Consider the following 25,084-nt stretch of genomic DNA (forward strand, 5'->3'; position numbering starts at 1 on the left):
AAGAAACTCCCCACGGGGCTTCCCTGGTGGTACAGTGGTTGAGAGTCCGCCTGCCGATGCAGGGGACACGGGTTCGTGCCCCGGGCCGGGAAGATCCCACATGCCGCTGAGCGGCTAGGCCCGTGAGCCATGGCCGCTGAGCCTGCGCGTCCGGAGCCTGTGCTCCACAACGGGAGAGGCCACAACAGTGAGAGGCCCGTGTACCGAAAAAAAAAAAAAAAAGAAGAAAGAAAGGAACTCCCCACGTACCTGGGTAGGGCAAAAGAAAACAGAATAAATAGAGACAAAAGGATAGGGCCGGGACCTGCACCAGTGGGAGGGAGCCGTGAAGGAGAAACGGTTTCCACACAGTAGGAGCCCCTTCGCGGGCGGAGACAGCGGGGGGCGGAGGGGGAAAGCTTCGGAGCCGCGGAGGAGACCGCAGCCACAGGGGTATGGAGGGCAAAGCACAGAGATTCCCGCACAGAGGATCGGTGCCGACCACCACTCACCAGCCCGAGAGGCTTGTTCTCCTCACCCGCCGGGGCGGGCGGGGCTGGGAGCTGAGGCTCGGGCTTCAGTCAGAGCGCTGGCGGCGTGAACACAGCCTGAAGGGAGTTAGTGCGCCACGGCTGGCCGGGAGGGAGTCCGGGGAAAAGTCTGGAGCTGCCGAAGAGGCAAGAGACTTTTCCTTCCCTCTTTGTTTCCTGGTGCGTGAGGAGAGGGGATTCAGAGCGCTGCTTAAAGGAGGCTCCAGAGACGGGCGCGAGGCGCGCCTGAAAGCGCGGACCCCAGAGACGGGCGTGGGACGCTGGGGCTGCTGCTGCCGCCACCAACAAGCCTGTGTGCGAGCGCAGGTCACTCTCCACACGTCCCCTCCCGGGAGCCTGTGCTGCCCGCCACTGCCATGGTCCTGGGCTCCACAGACAATATCCCCGGGAGAACGCACGGGCGCGCCTCGTGCTGACACAACGTCACGCCGGCCTCCGCCGACGCACGCTCGCCCCGCCTCCGTGCCCCTCCCTCCCCCGCGGCCTGAGGGAGCCAGAGCCCCCGAATCAGCGGCTCCTTTAACCCCGTCCTGTCTGAGCGAAGAACAGACGTCCTCCGGCGACCTACACGCAGAGGCGGGGCCGAATCCAAAGCTGAGCCCCGGGAGCTGTGCGAACAAAGAAGACAAAGGGGAATCTCTTCCAGCAGCCTCAGAAGCAGCGGATTAAAGCTCCGCAACCAACTTGATGTACCCTGCATCTGTGGAATACCTGAATAGACAACGAATCATCCCAAATTGAGGAGGTGGACTTTGAGAGCAAGATTTATGGTTTTTTTCCCCTTTTCCTCTTTTTGTGAGTGTGTACGTGTATGCTTCTGTGTGAGATTTTGTCTGTATACCTTTGCTTTCACCTTTTGTCCTAGGGTTCCATCCGTCCGTTTTTTTTTTTTTTTTTTTGGTTTTTGTTTTTTTTACTTAAAAATTTTTTTTCTTAATAATTCTTTATTTTAATAACTTTATTTTATTTGACCATACTTTATTTTCTTTTATCCTCTTTCTTTCTTTCTTTCTTTCTTTCTACTTTTTCTCCCTTTTATTCTGAGCCATGTGGATGAAAGGCTCTTGGTGCTGCAGCCAGGAGTCAGTGCTGTGCCTCTGAGGTGGGAGAGCCAACTTCAGGACACGGGTCCAAAAGAGACCTCCGAGCTCCATGTAATATCAAACGGTGAAAATCTCCCAGAGATCTCCATCTCAACACCAACACCCAGCTTATCTCAATGACCAGCAAGCTACAGTGCTGGACTCCCTATGCCAAACAACTAGCAAGACAGGAACACAACCCCACCCATTAGCAGAGAGGCTGCCTAAAATCATAATAAGTCCACAGACACCCCAAAACACACCACCAGACGTGGACCTGCCCACCAGAAAGACAAGATCCAGCCGCATCCACCAGAACACAGGCACCCTCCACCAGGAAGCCTACACAACCCACTGAACCAACTTTAGCCACTGGGGACAGACACCAAAAACGACGGGAACTACGAACCTGCAGCCTGCAAAAAGGAGACCCCCAAACACAGTAAGAGAAGCAAAATGAGAAGACAGAAAAACACACAGCAGATGAAGGAGCAAGATGAAAACCCACCAGACCTAACAAATGAAGAGGAAATAGGCAGTCTCCCTGAAAAAGAATTCAGAATAATGATAGTAAAGATGATCCAAAATCTTGGAAATAGAATAGAGAAAATGCAAGAAACATTTAACAAGGACCTAGAAGAACTAAAGATGAAACAAGCAACGATGAACAACACAATAAATGAAATTAAAAATACTCTAGAAGGGATCAATAGCAGAATAACTGAGGCAGAAGAACGGATAAGTGACCTGGAAGATAAAATAGTGGAAATAACTACTGCAGAGCAGAATAGAGAAAAAAGAATGAAAAGAACTGAGGACAGTCTCAGAGACCTCTGGGACAACATTAAACACACCAACATTCGAATTATAGGGGTTCCAGAAGAAGAAGAGAAAAAGAAAGGGACTGAGAAAATATTTGAAGAGATTATAGTTGAAAACTTCCCTAATATGGGAAAGGAAATAGTTAATCAAGTCCAGGAAGCACAGAGAGTACCATACAGGATAAATCCAAGGAGAAACATGCCAAGACACATATTAATCAAACTGTCAAAAATTAAATGCAAAGAAAACATATTAAAAGCAGCAAGGGAAAAACAACAAATAACACACAAGGGAATCCCCATAAGGTTAACAGCTGATCTTTCAGCAGAAACTCTGCAAGCCATAAGGGACTGGCAGGACATATTTAAAGTGATGAAGGAGAACAACCTACAACCAAGATTACTCTACCCAGCAAGGATCTCATTCAGATTGGATGGAGAAATTAAAACCTTCACAGACAAGCAAAAGCTGAGAGAGTTCAGCACCACCAAACCAGCTCTACAACAAATGCTAAAGGATCTTCTCTAGGCAAGAAACACAAGAGAAGGAAAAGACCTATAATAACAAACTCAAAACAATTAAGAAAATGGGAATAGGAACATACATATCGATAATTACCTTAAATGTAAATGGATTAAATGCTCCCACCAAAAGACACACACGGGCCGAATGGATACAAAAACAAGACCCATATATATGCTGTCTACAAGAGACCCACTTCAGACCTAGAGACACATACAGACTGAAAGTCAGGGGATGGAAAAAGATATTCCATGCAAATGGAAACCAAAGAAAGCTGGAGTAGCAATTCTCATATCAGGCAAAACAGACTCTAAAATAAAGACTATTAGAAGAGACAACGAAGGACACTACATAATGATCAACGGATCGATCCAAGAAGAAGATGTAACGATTGTAAATATTTATGCACCTAACACAGGAGCACCTCAAGACATAAGGCAAATACTAACAGCCATAAAAGGGGAAATGGACAGTAACACATTCATAGTAGGGGACTTTAACACCCCACTTTCAGCAATGGACAGATCATCCAACATTAAAATAAATAAGGAAACACAAGCTTTAAATGATACATTAAACAAGATGGACTTAATTGATATTTATAGGACATTCCATCCAAAAACAACACAATACACATTCTTCTCAAGTGCTCATGGAACATTCTCCAGGATAGATCATATCTTGGGTCACAAATCAAGCCTTGGTAAATTTAAGAAAATTGAAATTGTATCAAGTATATTTTCCGACCACAACGCTATGAGATTAGATATCAATTACAGGAAAAGATCTGTAAAAAATACAAACACATGGAGGCTAAACAATACACTACTTAATAACGAAGTGATCACTGAAGAAATCAAAGAGGAAATCAAAAAATACCTAGAAACAAATGACAATGGAGACACGATGACCCAAAACCTATGGGATGCAGCAAAAGCAGTTCTAAGAGGGAAATTTAGAGCAATACAGTCCTACCATAAGAAACAAGTAACATCTCGAATAAACAACCTAACCTTGCAACTAAAGCAATTAGAGAAGGAAGAACAAAAAAAAACCCCAAAGTTAGCAGAAGGAAAGAAATCATAAAGATCAGATCAGAAATAAATGAAAAATAAATGAAGGAAACGATAGCAAAGATCAATAAAACTAAAAGCTGGTTCTTTGAGAAGATAAACAAAATTGATAAACCATTAGCCAGACTCATCAAAAAAAAGGGAGAAGACTTAAATCAATAGAATTAGAAATGAAAACAGAGAAGTCACAACTGACACTGCAGACATACAAAAGATCATGAGAGATTACTACAAGCAACTCTATGCCAATAAAATGGACAAATTCTTAGAAATGCACAACCTGCCAAGACTGAATCAGGAAGAAATAGAAAATATGAACAGACCAATTACAAGCACTGAAAATGAAACTGTGATTAAGAATCTTCCAACAAACAAAAGCCCAGGACCAGATGGCTTCACAGGTGAATTCTGTCAAACATTTAGAGAAGACCTAACACCTACCCTTCTCAAACTCTTCCAAAATATAGCAGAGGGAGGAACACTCCCAAACTCATTCTACAAGGCCACCATCACCCTGATACCAAAACCAGACAAGGATGTCACAAAGAAAGAAAACTACAGGCCAATATCACTGATGAACATAGATGCAAAAATCCTCAACAAAATACTAGCAAACAGAATCCAACAGCACATTAAAAGGATCATACACCATGATCAAGTGGGGTTTATTCCAGGAATGAAAGGATTCCTCAATATATGCAAATCAATCAATGTGATACACCATATCAACAAATTGAAGGAGAAAAACCATATGATCATCTCAATAGATGCAGAGAAAGCTTTCGACAAAATTCAACACCCATTTATGATAAAAAAAAAAAAACCCTCCAGAAAGTAGGCATAGAGGGAACTTTCCTCAACATCATAAAGGCCATATATGACAAACCCACAGCCAACATCATCCTCAATGGTGAGAAACTGAAAGCATTTCCACTAAGATCAGGAGCAAGACAAGGTTGCCCACTCTCACCACTCTTATTCAACATAGTTTTGGAAGTTTTAGCCACAGCAATCAGAGAAGAAAAGGAAATAAAAGGAATCCAGATCGGAACAGAAGTAGTAAAGCTGTCACTGTTTGCAGATGACATGATACTATACATAGAGAATCCTAAAGATGCTACCAGAAAACTACTAGAGCTAATCAATGAATTTTGTAAAGTAGCAGGATACAAAATTAATGCACAGAAATCTCTGGCATTCCTACACACTAATGATGAAAAATCTGAAAGTGAAATCAAGAAAACACTCCCATTTACCGTTACAACAAAAAGAATAAAATATCTAGGAATAAACCTACCTAAGGAGACAAAAGACCTGTATGCAGAAAATTATAAGACACTGATGAAAGAAATTCAGGATGATACAAATAGATGGAGAGATGTACCATGTTCTTGGATTGGAAGAATCAACATTGTGAAAATGACTCTACTACCCAAAGCAATCTACAGATTCAATGCAATCCCTATCAAACTACCACTGGCATTTTTCACAGAACTAGAACAAAAAAATTGCACAATTTGTATGGAAACACAAAAGACCCCAAATAGCCAAAGCAATCTTGAGAACGAAAAGTGGAGCTGGAGGAATCAGACTCCCTGACTTCAGACTATATTACAAAGCTACAGTAATCAAGGCAGTATGGTACTGGCACAAAAAAAGAAAGATAGACCAATGGAACAGAAGAGAAAGCCCAGAGATAAACCCACGCACATATGGTCAACTTATCTTTGATAAAGGAGGCAGGAATGTACAGTGGAGAAAGGACAGCCTCTTCAATAAGTGGTGCTGGGAAAACTGGACAGGTACATGTAAAAGTAGGAGATTAGATCATTCCCTAACACCATACACAAAAATAACCTCAAAATGGACTAAAGACCTAAATGTAAGGCCAGAAACTATCAAACTCTTGGGGAAAACATAGGCAGAACACTCTATGACATAAATCACATCAAGATCCTTTCTGATCCACCGCCTAGAGAAATGGAAATAAAAACAAAAACAAACAAATGGGACCTAATGAAACTTCAAAGCTTTTGCGCAGCAAAGGAAACCATAAACAAGATGAAAAGACAACCCTCAGAATGGGAGAAAATATTTGCAAATGAAGCAACTGACAAAGGATTAATCTCCAAAATTTACAAGCAGCTCATGCAGCTCACTAACAAAAAAACAAACAACCCAATCCATAAATGGGCAGAAGACCTAAATAGACATTTCTCCAAAGAAGATATACAGACTGCCAACAAACACTTGAAAGAATGCTCAACATCATTAATCATTAGAGAAATGCAAATCAAAACTAGAATGAGATATCATCTCACACCAGTCAGAATGGCCATCATCAAGAAATCTAGAAGCAATAAATGCTGGAGAGGGTGTGGAGAAAAGGGAACACTCTTGCACTGCTGGTGGGAATGTGAATTGGTACAGCCACTATGGTGAACAGTATGGAGGTTCCTTTAAAAACTACAAATAGAACTACCATATGACCCAGCAATCCAACTACTGGGCATATACCCTGAGAAAACCATAATTCAAAAAGAGTCATGTACCAAAATGTTCATTGCAGCTCTATTTACAATAGCCAGGAGATGGAAACAACCTACGTGTCCATCATCAGATGAATGGATAAAGAAGATGTGGCATGAATATACAATGGAATATTGCTCAGCCTCCAAAAGAAACGAAATTGAGCTATTTGTAATGAGGTGGATGGACCTAGAGTCTGTCATACAGAGTGAAGTAAGTCAGAAAGAGAAAGACAAATACCGTATGCTGATACATATGTATGGAATTTAAGAAAAACAAATGTCATGAAGAACCTAGGGGTAAGACAGGAATAAAGACACAGACCTACTAGAGAATGGACTTGAGGATATGGGGAGGGGGAAGGGTAAGCTGTGACAAAGTGAGAGAGTGGCTTGGACATACATACACTACCAAATGTAAAATATATAGCTAGTTGGAAGGAGCCGCATAGCACAGGGATATCAGCTTGGTGCTTTGTGACCCCCTAGAGGGGTGGGATAGGGAGGGTGGGAGGGAGGGAGATGCAGGATGGAAGAGATATGGGAACATATGTATATGTTTTACCGATTCACTTTGTTATAAAGCAGAAACTAACACACCATTGTAAAGCAATTAGACTCCAATAAAGATGTAAAAAAAATGTTTATTCTACCTAAAGCCATCAACAAACAGTGCCAGGAAAAGTAGACACCAGACTCCAAAGAACGACAGTGGTCACCATCTACACTGCATATAAAGCTAACTAAAAGCACACAGTATTCCACATTAAACTCTTTCTCTCCTGAGTCCCCTGAAGATGCACCCCACCCAGCCAGCAGTCAGTTGCACAGGAACATTCTCCACACTTGCTCATTTTTTCTTCTTGTGCAGTCTCCTCACCAGTGGCTCCTGAGAAAACCCAGCTCCTGTCAGTGTGGACAATGCCTCATGGTCCAGAAACCTAAGCCCTGACGGGAGACAAAGCTCCCGTCTGCTTGTCACAGAGCAAAGTCTGTGGGCAGGGTGCACCTGTGCCCCCAGGGTCAGACAGGTGGGTTTGGCGCCCCCTGTGGGACGTGAGAAAAGTGCCGGGAGTGCCGCACTCACAAACCCAGAGGCCTCATCCGGAAGGCAGTTCTGCTGTATATACTAAGTTTGGAAATCCAAACTGAAATGGAGCCAAGTGTCTCACTGTATCTTCTCAAAAATTGGTTAAGGAGCAATTAATTACAAACCATATGTAATGAAATGAATGTAGACACAAACCTTACAACTTAAACCAAAATTCACTCAAAATTGCCCATAGACAAATTTAAATTACCAAACTATAAAAATCCTAGACAAAAAAAAGATAATCTACATGACTTTGGGTCTGGTGACCTTATTCAGAAAACAGGAAGACAAACCACAAACTGCAAGAAACTATTTCCAAAACACATATCTGATATAGGATTTGTCCTCAAATTATGCCAACAACGCCATTAAAATTTAGTAAAGATTGAAACACACACCTGGCCCAAGAAGATAAACAGGCAGTAAATAAGCATACAAGAATATACTCAAGATGCTGGTGGAATGCATATACAACCAACTTTGGAAGACAGTTTGGCAGTTTTTTCCAAATCTAAAAAGTCTCACCTTAGGATCCAAGAACTGTACCTCTTGTATTTAGACAACTGCTTTGAAAAACTGTGTTCACAGACCTACTAGAGAATGGACTTGAGGATATGGGGAGGGGGAAGGGTAAGCTGTGACAAAGTGAAAGAGCGGCATGGACATATATACACTACCAAACGTAAGGTAGATAGCTAGTGGGAAGCAGCCGCATAGCACAGGGAGATCAGCTCGGTGCTTTGTGACCTCCTGGAGGGGTGGGATAGGGAGGGTGGGAGGGAGACGCAAAAGGGAGGGGATATGGGAACATATGTATATGTATAACTGATTAAATTTGTTATAAAGCAAAAAATAAAATAATAAAAAAGAAAAGCATAAAGAAAAAAAAAAAAGAAAAACTGTGTTCAAACCAAAACTAGCATCAAGTAATGCACAGCAGCTCTATTCATAATGTCTAAAAACTTAAGATATCAGGATGTCCTTCTGTAGATGAATTCATAAGCAAATTAGGGCACATACATGTCAAGGGGAGCAGAATACACCACCCCAAAATATGCCCATTTGACAAAAGGATTATTTTGGACTGATTAATTTAAGAAACAGCAGACCCAGGAGAATCTTTCAAAACCAGGTAGAGGGCTTCCCTGGTGGCGCAGTGGTTGAGTGTCTGCCTGCCGATGCAGGGGACATGGGTTCGTGCCCCTGTCCAGGAAGATTCCACATGCCGCGGAGCGGTTGGGCCCGTGAGCCATGGCCGCTGAGCCTGTGTGTCCGGAGCCTGTGCTCTGCAATGGGAGAGACCACAACAGTGAGAGGCCCACGTACCACACACACACAAAAAAATACACAGGGTACAAAATACAAAGGGTACAAAATCAATACACGGGCTTCCCTGGTGGCACAGTGGTTGAGTGTCTGCCTGCCGATGCAGGGGACACGGGTTCGTGCCCCGGTCCGGGAAGATCCCACATGCCGCGGAGCGGCTGGGCCCGTGAGCCATGGCCGCTGAGCCTGCGCTTCCGGAGCCTGTGCTCCGCAATGGGAGAGGCCACATCAGTGAGAGGCCCGCACACCACAAAAAGGGGAAAAATGATCAATACACAAAAATCAGTTGTCTTTCTATACACTAATAATGTGCCATCAGAAAGAGAAGTTAAGAAACAATCCCATTTACAATTACATCCAAAAAGTACCTAGGAATAAATTTAACTGAGAAGGTGAAAGCACACCTGAAAACTGTAAGACACTGATGGAAGAAACTGAACAAACACAAATAAATGGAAAGATATCCAGTGCTCATGTTTGCAAAGAATATTCTTAAAATGTCCATTCTACCCAAAGCAATGTTCAAATGCAAAGTAAGCCTGGTCAAAACTCCAACGGCATTTTTCACAGAAACAGAACAAACATTCCTAACATTTGTGTGGAAACACAAAGGCCCCTAAATAGCCAAAGGGATTCTGAGAAAGGAAAACAGGCTGGAGGCATCTCGCTCCCTGACTTCACACTACATAATGAAGCTACAGTCACCAATAAAGTGTGTAATTGGCACAAAAACACACTCACACGCCAGAGGAACAGAATAGATAGCCCAGAAATAAACCTACAGGTGTGTGATCAGTTGATTCACAAGAAAGGAGCCAAGAACATACACCAGGAAAAGGACAGTCCCCTCAAAAAACGGTGCTGGGAAAACTGGACACCACATACCAGACAACAACACTGCACTCTGTCTACACCATACACAAAAACTGGCTAAAAAGCCAGTTTTCCACATCAAGCCCTTCCTCTCCTGGGTCCTCTAAAGACAGACACCCTCAGCGGTCAGCCACGCACAGGAACCTACTCCCCACTTTTCCACACTTTTTCCCTCATGAGCATCACCTCCCAGCAGGTCCTGAGGAGACCAGGCTTCCATTACTGTGGCCTCGATGCCTGTCCTCCTGGAGCTGGGGCCGTCAGCATGGCCTCGGCCCCGCATGTTCCAGAAGCCAAGGCTCCAGTGGGTCCTGAGGAGACCCAGCTCTTCTCAGCTGCTCGGGCAGAGCCAGGTCCGCAGTCAGAGCGGGTGTTCCCACGGAGGATCAGGGAGGCGGGCTGGCGCCCCCGCCAGCCAATGCGAATGTGCCGACCAAGCCTCCCTCACAGGCCAGCAGAGGCCCCGCCCCCTGAGAGCAGTTCTGCTGAATCCATTAAACTGCAGAAATTCAAACTGAAATACAGCCAAATATCCCATGACTTCTCCAAAATAGTTAAGTAACAATTAACTGGAAACCATATGAAATGAAATGACTGCAGACACAAACTTTAAAACTTACACCAAATTCATTCAAATTTATTCACAGACATTCAAAATGCAAAACTATCAAAATTATAGAGAAACAGAAGAAAATCTACATGACCTTGGGTTTGGTCTGTAGATCATGAACTTTGAGATTTAACACACAACACAAAAACCCAATCCCCAACACAAAATAAATAATATTGTGGACTTTATAAAATTAAAGATTTCTACTCTGAAAGACCTTATTCAGAAAGTCAAAAGACAAGCCATAAGCTGGGAGAAAAATATTTGCAAACCTCATATCCAATAAAGGATTTGGACTCAGAATAGACAAAGACCTCTGAAACAACCCTATAAAAACGTGGGTAAGGATCTGAACACACACACAGCCAAAAAAGATATACACATAGTAAAAATCAAACAAAAATATACTCAACATTATATACCATTAGGGAATTACAAATTAAAATCATGAGATATCACACCACACCTATTAGGAATGCTTAGCTCCAAAAATGTGACAATACCAATTGCTAGAGGGTGAGGAACAACAGGAACTCTCCCTCCTTGCTTTTGGGATGCCTGTACAGTCACTTTGTAAGACACTTGGCAGTTTTCCTTTCCAAAGCTAAACAAGTCTCACCTTGGGATCCAACAATCATGCTTTGAAAATCTATGTCCAAATGCAAACAAGGATGCAATTATGCACAGCAGCACTATTCATAATGGCTAAAAACGTGAAGAAATCAGGATATCCTTCAATAGATGCATGCAAAGCAAATTGGGGTACATCTATGTCAAGATGACTAGAATATGCCACCCCAAAATATGTCTGACATAAGGATTATCTCAGTCTGCTTTAAAAAAAAAAAGGAATCTGAATCCCTGTTTGTGAGTTATAGGAGCCTCAGGAACTGAGGATGGGGTCCCTGAGGATAGGCACGAGATACAAGATTATAGGCATTGGGGCTTCCCTGGTGGTGCAGTGGTTGAGAGTCCACCTGCTGATGCAGGGAACACGGGTTTGTGCCCCGGTCCGGGAAGATCCCACATGCCGCGGAGCGACTGGGCCCGTGAGCCATGGCCGCTGAGCCTGCACGTCCGGAGCCTGTGCTCCGCAACAGGAGAGGCCACAACAGTGAGAGGCCCGCGTACCGCAAAAAAAAAAAAAAAAAAAAAAAAAAGGTTATAAGCATAACACGACTGCATTCTTCTTATTTTATTTTATTTATTTATTTTTGGCTGCACTGGGTCTTCGTTGCTGTGTGCAGGCTTTCTCTAGTTGCGGAGAGCGGGGGCTACTCTGCATTGCGGCGCACGTGCTTCTCACTCCAGTGGCTTCTCTTGTTGCAGAGCATGGGGTCTAGGCGTGCAGGCTTCAGTAATTGTGGCTTGTGGGCTCTAGAGCGCAGGCTCAGTAGTTGTGGCGCACGGGCTTAGTTGTTTCGCAGCATGTGGGATCTTCCCTGACCAGGGCACGAACCCGTGTCCCCTGCATTGGCAGCCGGATTCTTAACCACTGTGCCACCAGGGAAGCCCGACTGCATTCTTCTTAAACGAGCCTGACCTACACTCACACGAGATGGTTTTCTCTTGTATGCACACTGACATAGGCACCTTCAGTCTGAACTGCAGACCTTTGGCTTCACCACCTCCACTGACAGCATTAGCTTCACCTGCTGTGAACCACCTCCTATACGATTTCCAGAACCAGAAAGCATCGAAGAGCTCATGCTCACGTGTAATCACGTTTCACAGGACCAGAGACTGTGCACTAGCGTCTGGGCAACTCTTGCTGTCCTTCCTTGATGGCAGGAAGCTCTTCCACTTGCTAAAATAGCAACTGTGCTGTTGGTGGTAAACTCAAGGTTCTGGCTTTGGGCATCAGGTCCTCACATCAGAGACTGGCCCTGATTGCCCTTGTGCCTCAAAAGGCACACAGACTTCATTTGTGACTCTGGGAGGTGGGAGCCCAGGAGTCACACCTGGCCCCTGGCCACATTAATCACCCATCCTTTAAGAATAAAATTGCTCATTTTCCAGTCTTTTCTCTCTCCTTTCCAAAGAGCAGAGACCGAACACTGGGTGGTAAGGAAACTCTAGCTTAGTGAAGCAGTAGGAGTTTCAAGGGTTATTCCATGCCACACAATCCACAGTTGGCAAGCTTTCTGGAGGACACAGGGCTGAGCCCTAAGCTCACGTGGCTCACTGAGACCATGCGGCCCCAGTGAGAAACTGCATGTTGGGAGGCCCAGCAGCCCCCATATCCTTGAGTCTTAACGAGTATGAGTGTCAAAAGTTTATTACAACTGGAAGGCCAAAGAATTGTGGGGTAACAGTCTGCTGTTTGGATGTTGTGGCCAGGGCCACACTCAGTGTTTGGAGGGTTATTACTTCTCTTGGCAGGCTATGAGGCTGTGAGGGAAGAGACGCTTCTCTCAATCACATGGATGTAGGGAATTGAACCACCCAGGGGGCTGTCTATGCTGTCCAGGTAGCTACTCAATTGCACAGTAACATGGTCAGCTCACTGACTGGCAACAAGTGCTTGACAGGGCCCAGGCTGGCCTGAGCTAGAGGACTGCAAATGCCTGCCTGGATGGTTGAAGGTCAAGGGCTGTCCTGGCTAAGACCTGACTGTCTACAGCTGGCCACTTGAATAGGACAAAGGACCTATTCAGTCCCAGGAGGGCCCAACCAGCCTTCAAGTATGCAGCACGTGGGGGCTGGCAGGGCGCTACCCCCAGTCCTATATAAATCCACACGTGTCTTCTGAGTGCTCTGTGTGTCAGGGCTGCGCTGGAACCTGGGGCTGCCCAGACAGAGTGGGCATACAGAGGGTGGGAGGACAGAGGGACACCCTGTGGGACTTCTGGGGCCTCCACAACACTTGACTGAGTAGAGTTAGATTTGAAACCATCAGTGACCAGAGTAGACATTTCATTCTTCTATCAGAGCCCAGTACTGGGGTACAGAAAATCAATGGTTCAGCTTACCTTCCTGACTCATGTGTAACCCTGGGCCACTCCTGCCCTTCGTGGAGGCCTCACAAAGATGGAGAGTGAGGAGGGGGAAGAGGACCAGTTATGGTTAAACCTAACTCTAACCCTAATCCTCTGATTCTAACACCCTAATCTATAACCCTAATCCCCTGATATATAACCTTAAACTGTAAAAACCCTAGCCCCAGACCCCTAGACTGCGGACCCTGACTCCCTAAGCTCTAAATCTTAACCCTCCAAACCTCTCTAATCCTGACCCATAACCCTAAACTCTGACCCTGACCCCAGCCCTAAACTCTAGCCTAGCAGTGACCCTGATCCCCAACACTGACACTGACCCTGGATTTTGAGCCAGAGCCCAACCCTAATCCTAGGGGTTAGGGTCCTTAACCCTGACACTAACCCCTAACCCCAGGCAGTCTGTACAAGACGGGTTCTGGCTTCAAGGGTCATTTGAACCTTTGGTCTGTCCATATCTTGCATGTATCAGTTCATTCCCAAAGAAGTAGCCCCAGTAGCAAGGAGATCATGGTCCATTCTGCCATAGTTTGGGTCAGTAGTCCCTGACTTGAACCATGGTCTTGGGCGGGAATGGCCATGTTCTCGAATCTCTAATTCCTATCACTGTCCCTGACCTTGATGCTGATCCTAACAATGAACAGTGACTCTGAATCTGGCCTCTGACATTGACTCTTGACCCTTTCCCTGACCCTGGTCCCCAATCAGACTTTTGCTTGGACCCCGAATCCTAATTCTTACTCCGTGACTTTTCACAACCGTATCCATATCATGAGAGCTACGGATTTTTAGACAGCATATTCCCATTGATGTGACAGTTCAAGCTTTGAAAGCTTCAGAAGGGTGCATGTGGCAGCGGTGACAGCCTTTGTAAAGGCTTAAGGTGGGTTTGAGCCTATTTATCTTGAGGAGGGAGGCTGGTGGCTTGAGCAGAGTGAGTGAGGGGGAGCCCAGCCAGGTTGTCCTTTGACAGGATTACATGAAATAATCTCCTACCCTGACGGGAACAGGAACTGTTCCAGCACAGGAAGCCCTCCTTATATGTTAGTTCTTGTTTGCTATTACTATTCCTAGACTACAGATGAGGAAAACTGATGGCAGCTCTTAGAGCAAGGCTTTGCACAGGAAGTGCTCAAAACTGCTCCTCACACTTCGCTGTTACTGTCGTGATTGGATCCCGGTCAACAGGTGAGGAAGACGAGGGGTGGGATGTCTTGAAACAGGATTTGTGCACAGTGAACACTCAGATGCCCAGACTCAGGCTGGTAACTGTCATCTGCACCGCCTGCAACCAGGTCCACCGGCCTCCCCCCAAACGTGAATTCTGCCCCATCCAGCGCCGGCAGGGAGCCTGGCTGAACCTCCCCTCCACATGCAGCCCTGAGGTCCACCACGGTCCTTCCAGACCCACAGAGGAACGCGGCAGTTCTCCACCCACAGCCCGCCCTGCAGACCCGACATCGTCCACCCTTCGGCCCCGCCTCCCTTGAGAATGTGTCCGGCTAGGCAGGGCCAGCCTCGGGATCACGCTGGGAAGAATCAGGGTCTCGCTGCACCCCTGCGCTCTCCTCCGCGTCCAGCCGAGAAGAGCGGCCAAGATGAGTCAGGTGGGGCCAACTCACGGCCTCGGTCCAGAACGCCCACGCGAAGGTTTTGGGTAAACCGGAAACCTCGCCTAAGCGTGCAGAGACGGAAATCAAACTCGACTACCCACCACCAGGCTCTGGCCCACTAGCCGCAACGCGGGTGACGTCACGTGGGGCGGGCTCTAGGGAGGCCTCTACACTCTCGCAGGTCACCGGCTCCTCAACCGGCCAATCGCAAGCCTGGAAGACCAGGCGCCGCCCTCGCCTGCTCTGCGCTGAATCTGCACCGGGAGGTCTCAAGCATGCGCACTGGCGCTTGCCCAACTGTCTACTCCGCGGCCCGCTCTCGAAGGGATCCGGCGCGGGGCGCACTGCGCAGGCGTGCTGAGGGAACCCCGCCCCCGGCGCGGGTTCCGTCTAATCCAAGCTGAGGCGCCAAACTGAGAGGAAATGGCTGGGCGCTCGGGGCCTTCGAGCGCAGAGCAGGCGGGAGCCGTGGGCCGGGCTGACGAAGCCGGAGGTAGAGCCGGGGCCGGCGGCGGCCTCTATCGAGGCCTACGGCGGGAGCCGGGCGATAGAGGGCTGGGCGGGCAGGGAGCGCACGGGGGCGCTGCCTCGAGTCAGGGCGGACGTGGGGAAAAACGACTTCCGTCCCCTCCGGAAAGGTGTCGCGGCTCTGCCGGCAGCCGCGAGGACTCACCCACAGGCCCCCGTCCTATCACTCACCTCTCGCTGGCCTCGTTTGCCCCATCTGCGCCGCTTAAGTAGCTAAAAGTAGGCAGAGGACATCCTTTCAACTTGATATCACACTCAGATGATAGGAAGACTAGTGGGTTAAAGGCTTTGCAGTAGCCCATCTGGCACAAATTTTAACATTTAAATTATTTTTCCCCCTTTTTGGCCACCTTCCTAGAGGATCACACAAAACATATAGATGCATGGACTGGATAGTCCCTGTAGCCTAGATGGTGGTACGAAAACGTGGGGAGGGAACGGCTAAATCCCATGCACAGTTCTCTACTGATGGGCGTTCACGTTTTTTTCCCACTTTTGACATAAATATTGCTTCAGTGTCATTTAACATACCTTTTATCTGATGGATAAATTCCTAGAAGTGGAATTTTGTCTTCAAAATGTTGATGTAGCCAGACTGGCCTCCAAAAGGTTGCATCAGTTTCCACAGTCTGTCAGTGTTACTGCCCGTTTCCCTACATCATCACAAACACTGGGCCTTATCAGATTTACTAATCTTTACCAACCTGCTAGATGCAACATATTATTTTCATCTCTTTAATTATGACTGAAGTAGTGTACGTCTTTTCAAATATCATTAGCCATTTGTGTAGTTTTTCGTAAATTGTTCTCTCCATTTCTCCATTCTTACGTAGAAATGATTATTTACCTTCTCTATATTGTTTGATTGGTTGGTTGCTTTATTTTTTTAAAACTTTTTATTATGGATAAATTTAAGCATATACAAAAAAATATACAGGCACATGAAAAGATACTCAACATTGCTAATTATTAGAGAAATGCAAATCAAAACTGCAATGAGGCATCACCTCACACTGGTCAAAATGGCCACCATCAAAATGTCTACAAATAATAAATGCTGGAGAGGGTGTGGAGAAAAGGGGACCCTCCTACACGGTTGGTGGGAATATAAACTGGTGCAGCCACTATGGAGAACAGTATGGAGGTTCTTCAAAAAAAAAAAAAAAACTAAAAATAGAGTTACCGTATTATCCAGCAATCCCATTCCTGGGCATATATCCGGCAAAGACGAAAGCTCTAATTCGAAAAGATACGTGCACCCCAGTGTCATAGCAGCAATGTTTACAGTAGCCAAGACATGGAAGCAACTTAAATGTCTATTGACAGATGAATGGATAAAGAAGATGTGGTACATATATACAATGGATTATTACTAAGACATAAAAAGTAATGAAATAATGCCATTTGTAGCAACATGGATGGACCTAGAGATTATCATACTAAGTGAAGTAAATCAGAGAAATATATGATATCACTTATATGTGGAATCTAAAACTGGTACAAATTTACAAAACAGAAATAGACTCACAGACACAGAAAAGAAATTTATGGTTGCCAAAGGGGAAAGGGGTGTGGGAGAGATAAGTTAGGATTGGGATTAACAGATACACACTATTAAATAGAAACAATGACCTACTCTATAGCACAGGGAACTATATTCAATATCTTGTAATCTATAATGGAAAAGAATCTGAAAGGTATATATATAGTATAACCAAATCACTTTGCTGTACACCTGAAACTAAAACACCATTGTAAATCAACTATACTTCAATTAAAAAACTTTTTAAAAATATGTACTTATTTATTTGGCTGGGCTGGGTCTTAGTTGCAGTACATGGGATCTTCATTGCAGCATGTGGGATCTTTAATTGTGGCCTATGGGATCACGTTCCCTGACCAGGGATCAGACCCGGGTTCCCTGCATTGGGAGTGCAGAGTCTTAACCACTGGACCACCAAGGAAGTCCTAAAAAAAATTTTTAAGTCAAGAACAAAGTATAATTACCCCATGAACTCATCTTTCAGTTTTAACAATTATCAGCTCTTGGCCAATCTTATTTCCTCTTCAGCCTCACCCACTCCCTACCACCTACTCCACTGTTTCATTTCGAAGTATCCCAGGCATCATAACATATCATCCATAGATATTGGGTTGGCCAAAAAGTTCGTTCGGGTTTTTCCGTTAAGATGGTATGGAAAAACCCAAACTTTTTGGCCACCCCAATATTTGCATATATCTCTCTAAAAAGTAAGCACTCTTTGCAGAAAAGTAACCACAATAGCATTATCACATCTGAATAATGGCTACAATAATTCCTTTGTTTCATCAACTATCTAGTCAGTTTTCAAATTTCCTTGATTGTGTCATCACTGTTTTAAAAAGTGCTTTCGATTGAATCGAAATCCAAGTATGGTCCATTTATTGAGATTGGTTGATATGTTTCTTTAATCTCTTTTTGTCTGTAAGGGTCTTCCTTTCTCCCTTTTCCCCCAAAATGTATTTAAATTAAAGAAACTGGGTTGTTTTTCCTGTGACGTTTCCCAGTGTGGATGTTACTAATTGCATGCCCATGTGCCACTTAAAATGTTCCTCTCTCCCTGTATTTCCTCTGAATTGGTTATTTACATTGAGAGGCTTAACAAGTATTGGTGTCATTTTTTTACAAGAATCCTACATTGAATTTTTACATTACATAGCTCATAATATCCAGTTATTTTTATTGTGATGTTAATGCCATTAATAATAATTGCCTAGTTCTACTAAGTCATCAAGGAGTTAACAATAAGTGCCTATATTGATTATAAGCAAGTTAGTATGAAGTATTTTACTTGGAGGCTGCAGAATAACAATTGTATATAGGAAAGCTATTTATATTTATATATATTAAATGAGACATCTTATTAGATTTTCTCACTATTCCTTGTAAGGTTTTTTTGGGTAATATTCTCTAGAAATTTCTGGTTCATTATGCCACCTACTAGTTACAGTGATTTCTGACTCCTTGCTTCCAGTTTTTAATACCACTTCTTTTTTTTTTTCTTTCATTATTACATCCTGAGCCTTGGCCAAGCCTTGAACAGTATCAGCAGTAAGAGTGTACCCCTTTCCTTGCCCTGAGTTTTACTAAGGGGAAATCTGTGGTGTCATTTCACCCTTTAGGAAAATCTGCCCATGAAGGGCCAGTTCATCCCTTGTGCAGTGTCTCCCTCAGGGCAAGGAGCAGATGCACCACTCTGGCTGGAGACCTGCCCTCAGCCCACCTCAGTCCCAGCCCAGTGTTATCAGATCCTTCCTCAGGCTTCTCACTCCTACATAATTCTTTTTTTTTTAATCTTTCTTGGATCCTACATAATTCTTAAATGTTTGGTTTTCTCTCCACAGGGCAGGCCAAGTCCTCACAGAAAATTGAAGACTTGATGGAAATGGTGAAGAAGTTGCAGAAAGGTCACATGTTTCCTCTGTAACTGGGGGTCAGCCTGAGATTTGGGGTCAGGCAGAAGTGGAATCAATTCCAAGGCCCAAAATTCACCACCTTGGGAAGTTAACTCATTTGTTCTCTCTTACTTTTAAAACAAATTTTTGAAGTAAAAATATGAACCCATGATTCAAAATTCAAGTATAAGGGGATAAAGTACAAACATTTTCCCAAAACTCAGCTGCAGTCCCCTTGCTGGCCGTCCATTTGGTTCCCATGCACTCTGCTGGATCCAGGGTTTCACCTTCCCTCCACCTCACCTCTGCTCCTCTCGCTTGCTCACCAGGCACCTTCCACCCGTGTTTCCACCTTAGGGCAGGCCTTTGTACTCACTGTCTCCCACCCCCACCCAGGGAACAGCAAGGTCTGCCCCCCTCACTTCATTTGGGGCCCTCAAGGGGTCTTGCCATATCTGAAGAAGCACGTCCCACTCCACTTTGTAATCTGTTGCCCCTCGTCTGTTTCTCTTGACTGCATTTAACCACAACCTGACTCAGGTTCTTCATCTGTTCCTGTCTCCCCCCGCCCCCGCCAGAATGTGAGCCCTGGGAGGGCATCCACCTCCCTTCACCTGCCCTGTCATCTTCACTCAACCTCCTTGTCTCCCTGCAGCCGGGAGCCTAGAGCCCAGGATTGAGGTCCTGATTAACCGGATCAATGAAGTTCAGCAAGGTGGGCTCAGGACCCTGGCTTGTCTGCCGGGTGCGGTTGCGTGACTGGCAGCGCCCGGGGCAGAGTGAAAATGTAGGGCCCCTTGTTCAAAGTTACTGTGTTTTGAAACAGCAGAGCATTAAACTTAGAATGGGTTGGTCGGGCCCATCTAAACTCAGGTGCTATACTCACATGTTTTATTAACCTGTCCTGCTGTCAACTGAGCCCCACAAGAAGGGCTTGGGCTCTGGAAGCCTTGTTTCCTGCTCTGTAAAATCTGGGCCCCTCTAGGTTTGCTTAAAGACAAATGTGAAATGTTTGCAAGGACAGACACTTACACGATGTCCTGCGGTTTGGCACAGCAAAAAAGAAAGCCAGTGAGGAGCTAGGAGAGGCCCGGACTGTCTGGGAGACGCTGCAGAAGGAACTGGACTCATGTAAGCTTGTGGGGGATGACCCAGAGGTCCCCACGGTGTCGTGCAGCCTTGAACCCAATATTCCAGTCAGCATCCTTGCCGTGGCCAAGGGCTCCTGCCCCCTCTCCAACCTCAGGTCCTACCAATCTCCCCGCTCCAACTCTGTGGGTGGGAGTGTTCTGGAAACACCCTCCAAGCGTACCCCCACCCCTTAGGGGCTTTGCTAGGAGGTTCCCCCAGATGATACAGGTTCCTATCGCCTCACATCATCATCCAGTTCTCAGCTCAACTGTCCCCTCTCAGGCCTTCCCCAGTTACCCCACCCAGAGACAGCACCCTGCCCACACCTCGTCACATGCCTCTTAACTGCTTGATGTGTCTCTTCACAGCCCTTATCCAACTTCATGCAATGTGTTTATTTTTCCTCTTCCCTCCATGTAAATGCACTGCCATTCCACAGGGTCCTCACAGCCACCCTTTATCAACTTGAGGGCCCTTATATGCTTACAGGGAGTATGGGCCCAAGAGGGGAAGGGGCTCACCTCGAGGGGTCTACATCTGGGGTTGGGGGTAGGGCTGTACCAAACCACGCATGTGACCATGGGCAAGCCCGGTCCCTGAAGGTTCAGTGTGTGGACTCTGACGCCTGAACATGTTACTGCTTTTTCCAGTGAGTGGAGAGAAAGTACGCCTGAAAGAGATCTTAAGCAAAAAGCAAGGTAATTGCAGCTACTCTATCTCCAGGTTTTTGCCTTTGCCACCCTGCAGAAGCCCACTCTCTCTATAGAAGTAGAAGCCTTTTGAAACCTGAATCACCTTGCATCCCTCCTGTGGCTTCCACCAAACGTGCAGTAAATGACTAAGTCCCATCAACTCCAGGAGACCCCGCATGATCTGGCACTTTTACCTCTGCCCAAACCTCATGCCTTGATGGGCTCTCACGGGGCCCTCACTTCCTCTCCCTGCAGAGACCCTGAGGATCCTCCGGCTCCACTGCCAGGAGAAGGAAAGTGAGACACAGAGGTAAGAGCTTCCACCTGGCCCCTGCTTGGCGCTGTCCCTTCATTCTGGTAGAGAGAGAAAGCAGAGGAGATCGGTCATAGACCTACAGCTCTCACCTTCCCCCTAAAACGGGGAGGCCAAATGACTGTCTTCCCACCTTGACTCCAACAGTAGGCAGTAGTGTTAGGGGTACTCATTCACTGGGACGAGCATTCATTTGCTAGAACGTCCAATGCCTTCGGCTGGTTTTTATTCTGTACCTTCATACTTTCTGCAGGCTGTCTTGGCTGTCTACTCATGTGCCCCTTCATTTAGGTGTCAAGCCAACCATCTGTGCACCAGTCTCTCTCCATTCATTCATTATCCCTCCATCCACCCAACTACTTGTGCATCCATGTCCCTACCTCCTGAATCTTTTTTTGCTCATTTTGTGACCAGAGGCCCCAAGCCCCTAGCATACCAACTTTGAAACTGTTTGAGAAATTCACATGAGACTAATATGTGTGTGTGCCTGTACTTGTGACCAGGCCCACATTGATCTCCCCAGTCTTCACAATGACATTTCCAGAGGGCATGAGCTCATGGCCCCCTCCCACAAAGTTACAGAGAAGGACCTCAATCTAGAAGGTTAGAACAGACCTCAAGAGAAGGAGGCGGAAGCCCCACCCCAGGCCCCTCCTAGGGAGACATTCAGAAAACATGACGGCTGCCTTGCCTCTTGCCAGGAAGCATACCATGCTGCAGGAGTGCAAGGAGCGAATTTCTGCCCTGAACTCCCAGATTGAGCAGGAGAAGAACAAACAGAGGCAGTTGAGGTAAAGCCCATTGCCCAAGGCCTGGGGGGCCGGATGCATTGTAAGTGGGGGGAATACTAAGAATGGGGGTTAGAAGAGGAGCGGGCTGAGCTGAAGCTTGGAGGGTCAAGGAGGCAAAGGTGCTCCCAGCAGAGTGAAGAGCATGGGCGAGCTTCCCCGTGTCTCTGCATGAAGACCCCAGCCTGAGCTAGGTTGGGGAGGGCTGTCTCTCAGCCCATGGCCCCTCATCCTGTGTGGTTGGTCCCCAGGTTGGATTTTGAGGAGCAACTGGAGGATCTGATGGGCCAGCATAAGGACCTCTGGGAATTCCACGTGAGTCACTCAGAGCCACTCCTTCCACCTTCCACATCTTCTCTGGCAGCACCAGCCCAAAACTCAGGGTCATCCTCCAGGCCTCCTTCCTCTCAATGGCCATACCCAGTTCCTGAGCAAGCCCTGGCAGCCGTGTGTTAGAATCATGCTCAGTCCAGTTCCTCATCACCCTCACTGCCACCCGGTATTGTCCTCTTCACTGGCCCTGCCCACCCATCCCTGATGCCCTCCCAGGGGCCTTAAGTGGTCAGGAGGAACCCTGATGAACCAAGGAGGGGTTATCCATCAAGGAGATTCATGGGTGTGTTTGGGGCCATCACAGACACAGGGCAGATAGTGGGGAACCAAGCAGGCCAGTGTTTGCCACCTGGGGATCCCAAACAAGAAAACAGGATGAATGTCAGGACGGAAGGGCTCAGTGCGGTCACAGAGTGGGAAGAGAAGGAGCTGCAGGGCTGGGCTGGTAACTGACTCTCCAGAGAACAGCCTTGATTTGTGGTGTTTGCAGGATGCCCTGTAGCGAATACCCCAGGGCTGATTTCAAACCTTGCAGAATTCCTGAACACTAACCCTCATGAGCCTCTCCAGCATAGCACCACAGGTATCTGGGGTGAAACAGCTCCAGGTGGACAGAATGGCCAATGGAAAGGCTCTGAGGCTGGTCCATGCCTGGCATGCATGGAGGGCCAGAGTAGCAGGAAGTAAGGCATGCAGAGTAAAGACCAGAACCAGATCGGCTTCTCTGAGGCACATAGGAGGAATCCAGGAGATGTGGACAGGCCGCCTTTCTACCCCTCAGAAGCCAGAGCAGCTGGCCCTGGAGATTAGCGCCCTGGACAGCAGCAAGGAGCAGCTGCTCAAGGAAGGTGAGGCCTGGAGAATGGGGATGCCCTGCCCTACCCTGCCCTGCCCTGCCATCTGTCCCTTGGTGCTGCAGAAAAGCTGGTGGAGGCAAAGCTGGAGGATGTGAAGCATCGTCTGTGCTCCCAGTTTGGAGCCAAGGGCTGCTCGGCAATCACTGAGGGGCTCTTCCTGCGCAGCCAGGAAGCCGCAGCTGTGGTGTAAGAGAGGGATGGGGGGGGGCGATGGGGAGGGGGAGGTGCTGCCAGCACTGATGCCCACCCTCAGGCATCTGTTTGAGGAGGAGAACAAGAAGGCCCAGGAGTTCCTGGAGGCTGCTGCCCAGCGCCAGGAGCAGCTGCAGCAGAAGTGCCAGCAGCTGCAGCAGAAGAGGCAGAGGTGGGCATGGAGCCCTTCCCTTCCCCCCAGTCCCCAAGGGGAGGGTGGCTAAGGGAGTCTCTGCTCCCTCCTAGACTCTGTCACTTGGTCTCTTTACAATCCTACCCTTCTCCCTCCCCACCCTCCTACCCTACCCCGCTACCCCTTTTTGTACAGGCTGAAGGAGGAGTTGGAAAAGCTTGGAGTGCAGGTCCCTGCTCAAGGCCAGAGCAAGCAAGAGGAAGGGGCTGGCCCAGGAGAAGCTGTGAGTCCTGGAATCCGGTTCAGGGAGCAGAGACAGCTTACGAAAGGAGCTCTGGGTGGGAAGGCAAGGGGGGGGTCCGCAGAGTGCTCAGAAGATGGTCTTCAGGGAAGGGCATTTCCCAAAGGGGCATAGCCAAGGCAAAGGTGCAGACGCAGCAGTGGGGTGAGGAAGGGCAGGACCCAGGGAGGGGGTGGGCATGGGGATGTGAGGAGACTCCCACATCACACTCTGACCTCCCGCAGGCCAATCCCAAGCCCCTTGGAGTCAGTGAGGAGAAAGACCCAGAGCCGCCCACTAAGCAGAGCCTGATGCCCTCCTAGGCAAGGAGGACCCACCCTGCACTGGAGCTTATGGGCTTCAGGAAATAAAGGCACTGTATCAACACAACTGCCTCAGCTGAGTCTGTACTAGGTGGGGGGTTGTCCATCCCAAGACCCCTGGCACCTGAGACTAAGTGAAGCCTTGGCCACACTCTGCCTCTTGGCTTCAGCCAGAGTCCCACAGCAGGCACTCAATAAATGCTTCCCTCACCTCACAGTCTCTGGTCTGCTCATCTCTAGGACTTGACATGTTCTGGGTCCCCAGGCAGAGGGATGCAAGAGTGAGACCCTCTCACAACAGGCCCAGGGGTTCTGCAAACCCACCCTGTGATAGTTTCTTCCATTCCTTATTCAGGCCTAGACCACAGAGTCTCAGAAATCCCAACAAGGACCAAGGGTCCTCAGCCAGTCAGTTCCATGCCCACAGTCCCCACTGATTAACTGAGAAAAAGAAATGTAATTGGAGCCTAAATGTAATTTGTGCCTGCATAGGCACAAAATCTGTACCTGAGACACTTGTCACAAGAACATAATATGTGGAAATCCTCAGTGTCCTGGAAGTCAATCACCTAGGACGGTTGGTGCTTAGGGCATGTTTCAAATCCACTGGAGTGCATCACCCAAGCCAGGGCAATGAGGGGATTCAAAGTCTGTGTTCTTGGGTCAAAAGACAGTTCAGTATGTACAAAGAGATTCCTTCTCTTGAAGGGCTCCCTCATCCAGGTAGGACAGTGACACAGTTGGGTAGACAAACCTCAACAATCCTCATTTCTGAATATATATATATATATATATATATATATATATATCCATTTCTGTAACTGGTCATGGAATCACAGCTGGTATTTATAACTATCTTCACCTTCTTCCACCACCCATTCTGTTTCCCCTTTGCCTTCATCAAGCAACTCAGCTGTCTGTGCCTTTTTACCCGGTGGAGTGACCAAAACCTTTATTCCTGAAGGATCTGGGCCATCAGTACTCTTGCTGGATTGGATTGTTATAGTTTTT

The 25,084-nt window shown here is 46.9% G+C and overlaps 1 protein-coding gene across 1 annotated transcript; it reads left to right on the forward strand.

Annotated features, from left to right (window-relative positions):
- Positions 1–15,473: 15,473 nt before the first annotated feature.
- On the forward strand, positions 15,474–24,077 carry SYCE1 (synaptonemal complex central element protein 1). The gene is made up of 13 exons (XM_060090555.1): positions 15,474–15,561; positions 18,981–19,043; positions 19,687–19,746; positions 20,088–20,162; positions 20,813–20,860; positions 21,110–21,164; positions 21,869–21,958; positions 22,207–22,270; positions 23,070–23,136; positions 23,208–23,331; positions 23,399–23,509; positions 23,666–23,753; positions 23,996–24,077. The coding sequence occupies exons 1-13, from the start codon at positions 15,492–15,494 to the stop codon at positions 24,071–24,073; spliced, it is 993 nt and encodes a 330-aa protein (XP_059946538.1). The 5' UTR covers positions 15,474–15,491; the 3' UTR covers positions 24,074–24,077.
- Positions 24,078–25,084: the final 1,007 nt, after the last annotated feature.

The sequence above is a fragment of the Mesoplodon densirostris genome, chromosome 1, assembly GCF_025265405.1.
Source record: "Mesoplodon densirostris isolate mMesDen1 chromosome 1, mMesDen1 primary haplotype, whole genome shotgun sequence".
Taxonomy (NCBI): Eukaryota; Metazoa; Chordata; class Mammalia; order Artiodactyla; family Ziphiidae; genus Mesoplodon; species Mesoplodon densirostris.